This window comes from Mizuhopecten yessoensis, unplaced genomic scaffold, assembly GCF_002113885.1.
Source record: "Mizuhopecten yessoensis strain PY_sf001 unplaced genomic scaffold, ASM211388v2 scaffold309, whole genome shotgun sequence".
In the NCBI taxonomy this organism is placed as follows: domain Eukaryota; kingdom Metazoa; phylum Mollusca; class Bivalvia; order Pectinida; family Pectinidae; genus Mizuhopecten; species Mizuhopecten yessoensis.
The window spans coordinates 16632-31976 of NW_018403482.1; the positions used below are offsets into that span (position 1 = coordinate 16632).

The 15345-nt window shown below is 39.4% G+C and overlaps 1 protein-coding gene across 1 annotated transcript; it reads left to right on the forward strand.

The window, feature by feature from the left end:
• The first annotated feature begins 4629 nt into the window (after positions 1-4629).
• Positions 4630-8752, forward strand: LOC110446159. Its single transcript, XM_021491164.1, has 2 exons — positions 4630-5514; positions 7904-8752. The coding sequence occupies exons 1-2, from the start codon at positions 4716-4718 to the stop codon at positions 7948-7950; spliced, it is 846 nt and encodes a 281-aa protein (XP_021346839.1). The 5' UTR covers positions 4630-4715; the 3' UTR covers positions 7951-8752.
• The last annotated feature ends 6593 nt before the right edge of the window (positions 8753-15345 follow it).

The window sequence follows — 15345 nt, forward strand, 5'->3', positions numbered from 1 at the left end:
GCTAACTTTTATCTTCTGACTATACTGTAAACATGATGTTGTAATCAGTTAAGTTCTAAAAGATTTAAGAAACAGTTTGATCATGCTGTACTGGTATATTCATCCAAATAATTACTTTTAAACACCAGAAAACGATTGATCTGCTATCTGTAGATATGTATGCAGATGACAGTACCCTGCATGTAAAGGGAAATAACTCTAATGATATTGCCACAAATCTTCAGGAGAACCTGAATCATGTATTGAGATGGTGTACAAATAACAACATGAAACTTAACCAGCAAAAGACTACTAGTATGATCATAGCAAATAAGCATGAACTCTCCATTCAAAGTCCATTAAAACTGTATGTCAATGGAGAAGAAATTATGTCGTCGTCCTGTCAAAAGGTATTGGGCATATATATCGAAGAAAATCTTAGTTGGACAACCCAGGTAAAAAATGTTTCTTCCAAATTGGCAATTGCTGTTGCATTACTTAGAAAAATGAGTGGATATCTGACTACAGAAGCCAGGAAAGTTTATTATAACTCGTATATTCTCCCAATACTCGACTATGCAGCTATTGTGTGGGGAAATGGGTTATCAAAAGAGCAAACCACTCAAATTATAAAAATTCAAAAACAAGCTCTACGTATTATTTTAAATCTCCCTATGTTAACACCAAGTAAAAGCCTTTTTGAGGAAAATAATACTCTGCCATTCACATTCAGAGTAAAATACCACACATGTATATGTTAGTCTACAAATCTTTAAATGATATGGCACCTGATTACATTAAAGCTGGTCTAAATAGGTGTACTGACACATATAGATATGGATTAAGATCTACATCTCAACAAAATCTAATATTGCCAAGACCAAATTCTGAATTATTCAAAAAGTCATTTACTTACACTGGACAGAGAATAATTTACCGGTCAAATTATTAAAAATACGACCACAGTTTGTTCTTTCAAGAAACACCTTAGGCAGCATCTGCTATCTCTTTATTTAAATGAGTAATGTTATTCACACAGGTAACTGTCAAACTTTACAAAGTTTCTGTGAACGTATTGTTACCTTTGTACATATACATATACTCAATTATATTAAAACTGTATTCTTCAGGGAAAGAATGCTGTGTGTACGAATGAGCAAAGAGTTTATGTGTCAAATAGTTTGTTTACTGTTTTTATCTGTATAATAATTTGATATTATTCACGATACGTTCGTTCAGAAATAGACAATAGTGTATGTATCATTTATCTAGTCAGCAGGTTAGTCTGATTACCAAATATTCATAAACAATAGTAGCGTTCAGTAATCTTACAAGTTTATTTGTTGTCCATGATTTTGTAGTTTAACATAATAATCTGTTTTAATGTCAGTTAACATGCTTGTTTGATGTTTGAGAGGGCCATATGGAAGATTAGTCTTGTACTAAATATGTAACCCTCCTTAAATAAAGATATTATTATTATTATTCATCCATTTCCATCTTCTGTGACTGTAATGCAGCTTTCTTCTCTTCGGTACAAACGAGTTCCGATCAGGGGAAGTAACTCATTGTTCCAAACCCAGAAATTAGCTATTTTCTATGCACATTTTTTTAAGTATACATCATTTGCCAGCCAACTTTCTTTCTGTTTCCTTCAGAATAACTGTTAAAGATTTGCCGGTATAACTTATTTTGTACAGTTAAGGTTGTAGATAGAAGTGAGAGGCCATTTAAGTATTGATGTTTTGGGGGGATTTATGCCTGTTTTTGGGACCTTTTTTCTTCTTCCCGAATGGACTTGGTGTTATATAAGAAATATTTTCTTGCTGAAAACAGAAATAATTAGAAGAGGTGTTTGCTGAAAGCATTAAAAGGATAAATATCAAATAAAAAATTTTTTTTTGCTACTTTCCACATTTTAAAGAAAATGCTAAATGACTGATGACATGCACTTTTCAAAAGGAGGCGAATACGTTAAAATATTTTACAACGTTAATTTTGCTTAGGGTACATTCGCGTATCCGGTTGAAACGGTTGAACCGGTTGAACCTGTAACGAAAACGACAGGCACAGATCTGGACCGAGGCTGACCTCAAGAAAATTCGGCACGTGAAGATTGAGGGGTCCAGACGTACCTGGCCGAAGCTAAAATGCTGACTATTGCGTTATTTCTTTCTTAAACAATGTCAAGTCACATGTAGTTTTTAAGATACATTATGTAATTAAGTGGACGGACGAAAGAAGGACATATCATTCTTGGTACATTGTTTTTTATTCTCCGAAACTGTGCATTTTTAGCTCTGCTTATAGAACGGTCCAAGTGCGTTCGTTCGTACCGTTTCGACCGGGATACGCGAATGTAGCCTTATATTATTAGTGTAATATTTAGTTCCATTAAGTTCTTTAATCACATGATGTCAGCAATTTTATTATCCTGCAGAAAAGTCTGGAATACTATGTCAAAGATTGTCTCAACAGTGACGAAAACAAGTTAGGTATTGGGACTTACATTTGTATTTATGAAGAGGAAGAGGAAGAGGGCCAAACTATCTATAATACTCATCTATAAGTATAAGTAAATCTTCTCATATTCATTCGCTATATCATTCTTTTATCCTGAAATTCAACATTCTGTAAACAATACAACCGAGTGATAAAGCGTTGGAGTATAATTATATGCCTGATGGGAAGATATACAGTATAACATGTCTAGACCGGCACATGTCTAATCCGGATACCTGTCTAAACAGGCTGTGATTTGCCGTCCCGGTATATTCCCTATATAATCATAGTAGTTTAACCTTGTATAAACCGGACCCTGTCCATTCCGAAAACAGGCGTTGTTTCACAAAAGTTGGCATAGTAATCTATGTAAAAACAACCTGTTCATTCGGGTCCTGAAATTTCTCTCGGCCGGCTACAATCTTAATCAAACACATCCTAAACAAATAAGCGCTATCCAATGTTAGCTATAGGTCGCCCTACATTTGTATCATAAACTTTTATATTTTGTTAATAATTAAACGTTCCAATTGATTCATATCTCTGTTGTTTATGCTGACACACTTGTGTACAGATCGTATGCAAAACACTACATGTTTGTATTTTCAAATATTGACATGCCGATCCTGTATAAACCGGACACCTGTGTAAACCGGACACACAGTTTGGTCCCGGTGACATCCGATTTAGACAGGTTATGCTGTATATAAAATCTGACAGAGACGTATGATGATAATTATAAATGTCATATTTAACTCACACATCCACACACCATTCATCTACATGCACATTAACGAGCAGTACAACACTGATACATTACACTTGACGTATAACATTTATATGCTTAGCATATTTAAATGTATGAAATCTTAAAATAAAACTCATCAGACACAGCATTGTAGACAGATTGAAATCTATTTGGTAACATAAATAATTATTTTCTTTCTAAGAAAAGCCGGGAAAATAAGTCTAAATACATACATATGTATATCAATATTTATCAAAAATTGCTTTGCCAGAATGAAGTCTTATAAGTCATTATAAGGATAAATAAGAGAGAAGAAATGTTGTGTATTTCCAAGAATAGATCAACAGGAACAGAAGGAGTTAGGAATGACTTGTCCAATAAATCTACAAAGTTATCAGGCTACGGTGACACAGTATCACATGATGGTTTTTTTTTAAGTTAAAATACAAGATACATTAGATTTTACATTGTATTTCCTTCTGACATTTTTTTTAATAAAACCACATACATAATCATTTATCTTGAATTAACGAGGAAAATGCTTAACAAAGGACAGAGAGCCTGTGATCGTCGTTCTCTCAACGAATGAGCTTACTTTATATGATACAGCAGAACGAATATGGAGAATTAAATTTGGCATAATTGCAACAGATAGTACGTCTATTACAAAACGTTAATCGAGACTTCAATTCGCCTTACTGTTCCTTTTAAGCGGTTGCTTTTCTGAAGCTGACATGTTAATCAAACGGTATCGACGGATGACCCCGAGATGTATTCAGGATTCCGAATTCTGAATTGTTATAGAACAGAAAATGATTTAAGATCTGAGGTCCTATTTCGCTGTTTAGAACGATTTTAGCGTTAAAGTTCATGATGACCGTAAGTAGCAACGATGTCACAAGTCAAATAGATTACAAGATACAAGAAGCTTTATTTAGTGTCGTATATGGCCTAACATTTGGAGTATTAGCTCTGTGGAGCTATTTTTACGATAAACATAAGTATAAAAACAGAGTAATTACAAGGTAAAAAGCATGCTAGTAGAAAAGGTAGGATTATGCAGCAAAACTATACACACTGAACTACTAAAATAATCAGAAAACAGTTTGATGATAGCACATGCATGTTAAAAAGCAAGAACAGTACTAATTATAACATAAGCATAAATCATAAGCATAAAACGTATAAAAACATCAGTATCAGATTTAGCAAGCACATATTTCATTAGACTAAATCAAGACATAAATATCTTTCTAAGAGTTCAGTCCGACAAGAAAACTTTTAAATATTTTGCCATTGTTTTGCTTACGACGAGGCATTGTTTTCCACGTGACAAACAAATTACGTCACACGTTACTCATGACGTCATAATATTAGATGTGCCATTTCTTTGCATCGCAACGCCTAGCGGTATTTCCGGTGCGTATCCTCGCCAGTCCATCTTTTAAATAAGAAGGCATTTTGTTATTACTGAAGATTAACAACAATGTCATTACCAGCTGTCGGACTGCCACGGGGCCGCACCGGACGACAGTCGCCAGATGACCCCCCCAAAACTTGCTTGAAGGCAGGAAACCGCGAAAAATTACCGAAAGCTGATGGAAGCAAACCTGTAGGCCTACGCCGCCACAAGTTGACACCACTCTGTACTCCCGTAAACAGACCCGTGGCTGACAAAGCTGCAGTAAATTGTACACCCAAACTATCTGGAGTCAAATTTTTTCATCAAAAGCCTTCCGGCATTTGTGAAAAGACAGGTTTAAGTCGACCGACACTTCAAAATGTCGGCGCTTTGCCCATCGGAGCACAATTACCGAAACGGTCGAAAGTCACAAACGAGCCCTTATTAGGACGATCAAAATTGGACAGCAGACAGACACCCGACACTGAAGGTGACAAATACGAACATTCTGTGTCAACATGGATGAGTCGCAAAGAATTGGAACTAATGCATTATCAGCAGGCGTTGCTTGAACAAATGGTGGGCCCCACTGATCCAGAAGACTGCAGTGATCTGAAATCCATGACGGGGAAGAAGCCAGTTAAGAGAAATAACAAGAAAGGAAAGGATAAAAAGAGAGCTATTGAATCACCAATAGGTCCACAATTATCCGAACGAGGACATAAGTATGAAGACCTCCCTTTACTCCGGCAGACTCGATTGAGAGTTTCCATAGATCCCGATGTAGCTGTTCCCGATGAAGCGCAATATGTTCCCACCCCACCGGGATATGAGAAAATTCCATGTCGACCAATGTCGAGCAAGGGCGCGGCTACTTCACCTGGTAACTAGTTCAACGCTGTTGTTATTGGTAGTCCGAAATATCAGACTACCACACATACTTTGGACTATGTGACTGATAGGTCAACTTTATGATTATTAGCACATGCTGTTTTGTAAACCCCGTTATTTGGGTTGGCATTGAATAGCTGTACTTTAGTTCTAGTTCTACCATATAGTGACCACCTTCAACTAATTGAAGATTTTGTCACGAAATTGAATTTATGCAGCACAAATGACAGACTATATATATTACATAATAATTAACAATTATCCACTTATTTAAAATTTAATTCGAGGAGAGTCCGAGAGAGAGGTCCGAGCAAGCCAAAGATTGGGAAACCCCACCTACAAAGCTTGTTCGGAAAAGGGGGAAAAGAAGTAAATTGTTATGTAAAGTCTGTTGAAGTAACTAATTACTCCGCATCTTCAATTTTATAGATGTGCCTGGAAAGAGATGTATTGAAAGAGTTGAAAGTGGGTGCATTAACGATGTCAGATGGTAATTTGTTCCAGTCTAGTATGGTACTAGGAAAAATGATTGTTGTCTAGTTAGTGTTTTCGAGTTATTGGTATTGGACCCGGTGGGAATTTCTAGGAATTCTGGCTCGGTGCATCCTGTCAGTCATGGATATGGCCACCGTGCCCTGATAAAGTTCATAAAACATCTTTAAGCGTGCAGTAGCGTATCCAAAATGATGGAGGAACTTAAATGGCATCCGCTATCCGAACGCAGACGAGACCAGCGTTAAGTGTTACTTTACAAAATAGTTCACGTCCTAGTGGCCGGCCATACCCGCTGACTCGCTATTCCAGTTTAATACCAGACCATCTAGAACACAGCACAGTAACACCGACATATATAAAAACTCATTTGTACCAGTTACCATAAAAGACTGAAAAGCACTACCATCGCACTAACAACTGTAAAACTACGAAACAGTTTAAGGCCACTATTGCGACCAAAAGTGACTAAGATTGATATAGCGCACTCTCTCTTTGCTCAGTAGTGAGCTAATTTCCAGTACACATACAGATACAGCATCTTTCCTACGATCTGACAGGCTGTGCCAGCCAAGAGTACCAATCATATATGTTACACTAGAGGTACTCCGAAAGCGATTTGACACATATCGGGCTCCTCTCCTCTGGACCATTTCTATTTTGTTGATGATATTTTTTGTGTACGGATCTCAAACAGATCAAGCATTTTCTAAAGAGGGTCTAACCAAAAATTTGTAAGCCTGTTCTTTAAAAGTTGTTGAGCTAATTGTTAGGTTCAATCTGATCTACATGAGAGTCCCATTTCAAATCTGATCTTAGGGTTACTCCTAGGTATTTCACAGAATCAGCATGTTTTGATATTTGACCATGAAGAAAATGATAAACAATGACAGGTTTTTTCCCCTTAGAAATTGTGAGAGCATAACACTTATTAGGGTGGAAAGCCATTAGCCATTTTTTCTCCCAAATGGCTAGTTTGTCCAGGTCAGACTGTTGGGTCCTGGCATCTTTCTCTGACGTAATTTTCAAATATATGATGGTATATCATCCGCAAACAATCTGACCGTGGAGTTCAAGCTAATTGGCATGTCCTTAATATAAAATAGGAACAGACTAGGCCCCAGTACAGATCCCTGGGGGAGGCAAACAGTCTGACCGTGGAGTTCAAGCTAATTGGCATATATGTCCTTAATATAGAATAGGAACAGACTAGGCCCCAGTACAGATCCCTTGGGGGACGCAAACAGTCTGACCGTGGAGTTCAAGCTAATTGGCATGCCATTAATATAAAATAGGAACAGACTAGGCCCCAGTACAGATCCCTTGGGGACGCCGGATAAAACTGGTACGTACTCAGATTTGACGCCTTCAACATGTACTGATTGGGTTCTATCATTTAAGAAGTTTGAGATCCAGGAAGTATTTTTATCATCTATACCATAATGTTGAGTTTGCCATCAACTAAATTTTAATGTACAAAGTATCTGGTTAGCTGAGTACGAAATGAAGTAAATATCATTCAATTATACATCAAAACGATCTGCGTAGCTACAGAAATATGGAGTTAATATCAAGAAAACGTGTGTGTTATATAATCTAGATTTGATTTGAAGATGTGTACACTTACACGTATCTATCTATTTTACATATGTAATACGAGTAAGAAAAATGCAACGGTCAGACCGGGATTCTTTCTCAAATATATAAATAAGTCAGAAAAATGCATCAATTGATGTTATCTCAGTATCTTATGTGTCTGATATGGCAATCTCCAATGGTTCGAATCCAGTTTGTTGCATTTTCCTCACTTGCTTATATGGATATAAATATAATGAACAAATTACGTTAGGAATAACATACTTGTTAATAAAACATTTGTTTCTTTTCAGCACCAAGACACGTGCGATTTAATTCTGAGGAGAGAGGGGTACACTAACAGGGCTATCTAACAAAGATGTCGGGAAGTCGTGGAGATGGCGTCAGGAAGAACTTATGATTAAACCATGGGCACACAGGAAAGTGAAGTCAGAACATAATGGAGAAGTCTGTCTGACAGGATCCACGTTAGCTCTGAACATACATAGGACTTGCTGAACTAACAATACTGATATTCCCCGTGCTGATACATTTGGAATTCTAACGTTTGGCAATGGATTTACGGAGGCCAGAAAAGTTCACTGCCGTGTGTGATATGGTGGTCAGTGGATTTGCCCAAGCCAGAACAGTCCACTATCGTGTGATATGGTGGTCAGTGGATTTGCGGAGGCCAATAAAGTTCACTGCCGTGTGATATGGTGGTCAGTGGATTTGCGGAGGCCAGAAAGGTTCACTGCCGTGTGAAATGGTGGTCAGTGGATTTACGGAGGCCAATAAAGTTCACTGCCGTGTGATATGGTTGTCAGTGGATTTACCAAGGCCAGAACAAGTCACTGCCGTTTGATATGGTGGTCAGTGGATTTGCCAAGGCCAGAACGATTCACTGCCATTTGATATGGTGGTCAGTGGATTTGCCAAGGCCAGAACAGTTCACTGCCGTGTGATATGGTTGTCAGTGGATTTACCAAGGCCAGAACAAGTCCCTGCCGTTTGATATGGTGGTCAGTGGATTTGCCAAGGCCAGAACGATTCACTGCCGTGTGATATGGTGGTCAATGGATTGGCGGAGCCCAGAAAATTTCACTGCCTTGTGATATGATGGTCCATTGATTTGTGGGGGCCAATACAGTTCACTGCCGTTTGATATGATGGTCCATTGATTTGTGGGGGCCAATACAGTTCACTGCCGTTTGATATGGTGGTCACTCGATTTGTGGAGGCTAGAACTATTCACTGCAGTGTGATATGATAACCAATTGATTTGTGGAGGCCAGAACTGTTCACTGCAGTGTGATATGGTGGTCAATGGATTCGTCGAGTCCAGAACAGCCACTGCTGTGTGATATTGTGGTCAGTGAATTGTTCTAGTCCAGAACAGCCACTGCTGTGTGATATTGAGGTCAGTGAATTGTTCGAGGCCAGAACAGCGACTGCTGTGTGATATTGTGGTCAGTGAATTGTTCGAGGCCTGAACAGCCACTGCTGTGTGATATTGTGGTGAGTGAATTGTTCGAGGCCAGAACAGCCACTGCTGTGGGATATTGTGGTCAGTGAATTGTTCGAGGCCTGAACAGCCACTGCTGTGTGATATTGTGGACAGTGAATTGTTCGAGGCCAGAACAGCGACGGCTGTGTGATATTGTGGTCAGTGAATTTTTCGAGGCCAGAACAGCCACTGCTGTGTGGTATTGTGGTCAGTGAATTGTTCGAGGCCTGAACAGCCACTGCTGTGTGATATTGTGGTGAGTGAATTGTTCGGGGCCAGAACAGCCACTGCTGTGTGATATTGAGGTCAGTGAATTGTTCGAGGCCAGAAAAGTTCACTACCGTGTGATATGATGGTCAGTGGATTGTTCGAGTCCAGAACAGTTCACTGCCGTGTGATATGGGGGTCAGTGAATTGTTCGAGGCCAGAACTATTCACTACTGTGTGACAGGATGACCAATGGATTTGTGGAGGCCAGAACAGTTCAATGCCGTGTGATATGGTGGTCAGTGAATTGTTCAAGGCCAGAACAGTTCACTGCCGCGTGATATGGAGGTCAGTGAATTGTTCGAGGCCAGAACAGTTCGCTGCCGCGTGATATGGTGGTCAGTGAATTGGTCGAGGCCAGAACAGTTCACTGCCGTGGGATATGGTGGTCAGTGAATTGTTCGAGTCCAGAGCAGCCACTGCTGTGTGATATTGTGGTTAGTGAATTGTTCTAGGCCAGAACAGCCACTGCTGTGTGATATGGTGGTCAGTGGAATGTTCGAGGCCAGAACAGTTCACTGCCGCGTGATATGGAGGTCAGTGAATTGTTCGAGGCCAGAACTATTCACTACTGTGTGACAATATGGTGGTCAGTGGATTTGCCAAGGCCAGAACAGTTCACTGCCGTGTGATGTGGTGGTCAGTGGATTGTTCGAGGCCAGAAATGTTCACTGCCGTGTGATATGGTGGTCAGGGAATTGTTCGAGGCCAGAACAGCCACTGCTGTGGGATATTGTGGTCAGTGAATTGTTCGAGTCCAGAACAGCCACTGCTGTGTGATAGGGTGGTCAGTGAATTGTTCGAGTCCAGAGCAGCCACTGCTGTGTGATATTGTGGTTAGTGAATTGTTCTAGGCCAGAACAGCCACTGCTGTGTGATATTGTGGTTAGTGAATTGTTCTAGTCCAGAACAGACACTGCTGTGTGATATGGTGGTCAGTGAATTGTTCGAGGCCAGAACTATTCACTACTGTGTGACATGATGACCAATGGATTTGTGGAGGCCAGAACAGTTCACTGCCGTGTGATATGGTGGTCAGTGAATTGTTCGAGGCCAGAAAAGTTCACTACCGTGTGATATGATGGTCAGTGGATTGTTCGAGGCCAGAACAGTTCACTGCCGTGTGATATGGTGGTCAGTGGATTGTTCGGAGTTCAATATTGCTGTGTCTGAAACAGCATAGATCTTCAACAGACACAGAATTGTAGGAACGAACATCAGTCAATAATTATGGTAACACTGACGTCACCAGTATTTCAACGACGACCAATTATAAACCATTTGCTACACACGTACATTTCGCTTGAATGCTACCAGGTGCTCCTCCGATAGCAACAGTTTATGTTTGGTCTGTATCCATAGTCAATGTATAACCGAGAACAACAGTTTATGTTTGGTCTGTATCCATAGTCAATGTACAAGCGAGAACAACAGTTTAGGTTTGGTCTGTATCCATAGTCAACGTACAAGCGAGAAGAACAGTTTATGTTTGGTCTGTATCCATAGTCAATGTACAAGCGAGAACAACAGTTTATGTTTGGTCTGTATACATAGTCAATGTATAACCGAGAACAACAGTTTATGTTTGGTCTGTATCCATAGTAAACGTACAAGCGAGACCAACAGTTTATGTTTGGTCTGTATCCATAGTCATCGTACAAGCGAGAACAACAGTTTATGTTTGGTCTGTATCCATAGTCAATGTATCACCGAGAACCACAGTTTATGTTTGGTCTGTATCCATAGTCAATGTACAAGCGAGAACAACAGTTTATGTTTGGTCTGTATTCATAGTCAACGTACAAGCGAGAACAACAGTTTATGTTTTGTCTGTATCCATAGTCAACGTACAAGCGAGAACAACAGTTGATGTTTGGTCTGTATCCATAGTCAACGTACAAGCGAGAAGAACAGGTTATGTTTGGTCTGTATCCATAGTCAACGTACAAGCGAGAAGAACAGTTTATGTTTGGTCTGTATCCATAGTCAATGTACAAGCGAGAACAACAGTTTATGTTTGGTCTGTATCCATAGTCAATGTACAAGCGAGAACAACAGTTTAGGTTTGGTCTGTATCCATAGTCAACGTACAAGCGAGAAGAACAGGTTATGTTTGGTCTGTATCCATAGTCAACGTACAAGCGAGAACAACAATTTCCATGTGTTGGGTTTACATTGAAACTATTATTTTAAAATATTTGGTCTGCATCCAAGTCAATGTATAACCGAGAACGACAGTTTCCATATGATGGTTCTGCAATAAAAGTCAGTGTACAAGTGAAAACATAAGATTTTGTATATTGAGTGTATTTAAAGTGAATATACAACCGATAACAACAGATTCCGTATGTTGGGTCTGCATTACAAGTCAATGCACAATTGAGAACAAAACGTTTCGAAGACCAACGTTTCATTATGTAAAACTATGACTCAACAATACAACATAAGCTGCCCTCAAACACTTTCATTTACACTGTAACAATAAATTGTATTTAAACTTAAACAAACCTGACACATTCATACATCCATTACCTTTAACTACACCAGATCTACGATCTGTCAGAGTAACGCATTTAGATGCATAACAATAGCTAAAGGCACTGTCAATAAATTACCAATTAACTAGGCAGGTACAAAAACTTTAAAAATAGCATACACTAATTGTACATTACCATAATTTACGATCAGGGGCCCAGTTGGGCAGTTCGTTCTTCTTATATGACTTTCCAACATTTTAAAGAGTATTCTCTGTAACGTATGGTAAAAGTATTTGTTTTTTTAGTAGTGGATGGATAAACAGAATTTTGTATAGTTTGAAGATTGTAATTTAATTTATTTGTCTTTTTTGTTGGTTGCTCTCAGACACGTGAAATACTCAGTGTTACACCCACTCACACTGTTCCGTCCAGAGAGAGGCGATTTATTATAATACTACCCAACAGAGTGCACAATTCCAGGTCTAATATTTACTAAAGTCACTGAAAACTCACGGGGTAAAAAGAAGAAACTGCAATTAAAGGCGTTTGTCAAGAGGAACAAAAAGGTGTCTTTCCTAAATGTTACCGTCACTCCAGAGTTTATCCGGATACCAGAGTGTTCCCTAAAGGTCAAAGCTCATTCGAGTTTACTTTTATTCTTTGTAGCAAGCACGTTTGGCTGCCAGCGTCAATTTACCTTTGTTGCAAGGTGTTAATTAAAGGGAAAATATTGTGTATGCTGTTTGCGGAAATTGCGGAGGCTAGATTGCGAGTGACTCGTAAAAAAGTATGTCGTGTCAGAACCATTTGAATGGCCGTTACATTCACACGTAAAGAACAAAAAACAATGTATTCCTCGCCAGAAATTTTAATTTTCCCGCTCTTGAAAACAAAAATGATACCATCAAACGGATTTGCAATTTTCCAAAGCTTTGTGATAAATTCCGCAACACTGTCGATGATAACAACTTTACATTGCTGGTAATGGACCCCACAAGAGCACAAAACATACTGAACCTTTTATTCACCGACACGTCCTCGATCCGAAATAAACAAAGTGGAAGCGAGTCCAGGTATGTCAGACCACAACTGTATCCCCAAAACCTCAGGCTAACTTCAGATACAACTATATAGGCGAGCTGACTGGGACAGCTTCTCAAAAAAACTGGAAACATATCTACAAGGGGTAACAGACATTGCAAGAGAAGGATGCGGTGTAAAACAACGGGGGAACAAATAAAAAAAAAAACAAGCAAGATATGCTGACAGACACATACCATCCAAAACCAGTAAAACGGGAATGTCCTGTCATTTAGATAGAGTACAGCAAAAATGAAAACAAACTACAGATTAAGAAAAAGAGCCTATTGGGACCCAAAGAAAACCATAAAGAGGGACACGTGAACGGCCTACTGGATCCATATCGAAAGGTTTATAAAACCCATGGCAAATAGCAACGAAATCAAAGGCACGAAGACATTCTGGTCATTCACATAATCTATGAAGAGAGAAAACAAAGGCAATACAATGTAGCGGAGTGTGCTTCATGGACCCGAAACGGAAAACCCAAGTTGTAAACCAGCAACTAGACAATTTAAACTAGAGAATACGATGTCAGCCCAAGTTACCATGGATAATATTATTATAACAGAGTCTGGAGTGAGAAATATATTGGAATCGTTAACAATCAAGAAGACGGCGAACGCAGACAAGAAGTGTCCGGGTACACTGAAGGAACTTGCCAGGTCGTTGATACTCACCATCATATCTTCGAAGTCATATGATTCAGGTTTTATCACAGATAATTGGAAGAGAGCAAATGTAGTACCCATATATCCGGTAGATAGGATGTCATGGTGTTGGGGGCAAAAATCATGCCTGGATTCAGCACTTTCTACGTAACAAAAGCCAGATTGAGGCACTGGAGAAATGTCTGATCAAGCGACGGTCATTTTCGGGGTCTCACATGGATCAGTTGTCCACCCGATGACACTCCTGTGCTTCATCAATGACGTTCTAGGCAGCTTTAGTTCGACTCTTTGTGAGTTTGCAGATGAAGTCATCATGTGCCCCCACTGTTACAAACAAGAGAAATGCGGGTTTACTCCAGGGCAATATTAGGAGTTTACAGGACTGGGGACAAAACTGGCAGATGGAATTCAACACAAGCAAGTACCAAGTCTTCTCCATCACAAGAAGCAGGATACCTGCACATCATTAGTACTGCCTGCATGGACAAGAACTGGAACATGTTGCGGAAACCAAGTACCTAGGCATTAACATGAAGTCAGACTTTCGGTGGAACGGCCACAATGACAAAACTACAGTGAAAGAAAATAACATCCTCGGCTTTCTAAAGAGGAATCTCCAAGTTATTTATCTAGGTCTAAAACAGGAGTCTGGAGCGGCCACAATGACAAAACTACAGTGAAAGCAAATAACATCCTCGGCTTTTTAAAGAGGAATCTCCAAGTTATTTATCTAGGTCTAAAACAGGAGTCTGGAGCGACCCTCGCTGGAGCACAGTAACAGTCTATGGAACCCATACACAGAAAAAAAGGAAAGACAATCTGAGATGGTGCATTGTCGTGCTGTAAGGTACCAACATGAATCATTACACCACCAGCGTGACAGACATCCTGACGGAACTGCGATGGACATCACTTCAGCTCCCACGAGGACATCACAGGATGGTGATCTACAGGAGAACCGATGGCCTAGTCGCAATGAACAAGGACAGGTACTTGACTCCACCTTCTCGGCGCAGCGACGGGACATCTACATTATGATTTACCTTATATCATCATCGTCAAATGTTTACCATTAGAACGCCTTCTTTGTGACATCCGTCACCCAGTGGAATATCATCCCAGACCACATTGAACACCGCCATCCTGAAACTCTTAGAGGAGCAGTAATATGCTTAAGTATACAGACTTAAGCTTTTAACCTTTAAACCTGAACGAATTACCATCTAAGAGACACCAGCAAGGTCATCAAAAGTTGATATCGACTGCTAGTCAGGAAAAAAAATACATTCATATATATATTACGTCAAAGCCGGATACAGACAGATTTTTTACATACATGCTTTTATATTTACATACAGTAAGAGGTACTTGTTTCACCTCATACAATTTAAGACAAATAGTTCGTGTGTAGGGTTGGACGTTAAGTTCATAGACTGGGCTCTACTGTCTCTGTCACTGGCAGTTTGAAACAATACAGGGATTGGTATGTTGTGTAAAAGTAACATCTAACATCGGTACGTAGTCCACCTGTATCTAGATTACGTAAGATTGTGCGACTCTTTCCTGTTGTCTGGTGTTTTTTTTGTCGTCGGGTTTCCTAAATAATGCTCCGTTTTGTGACAGTTAAGAATTGTTTTCAATTTATCACCGAGTCTGCATGGCTTGATACGTAATGTTATGTACTTAATGCTTTACCGGTGGTTTATGTTGAGATGGCGTGCTGGCAAATAAATATCACGATGAATAATTTGAAT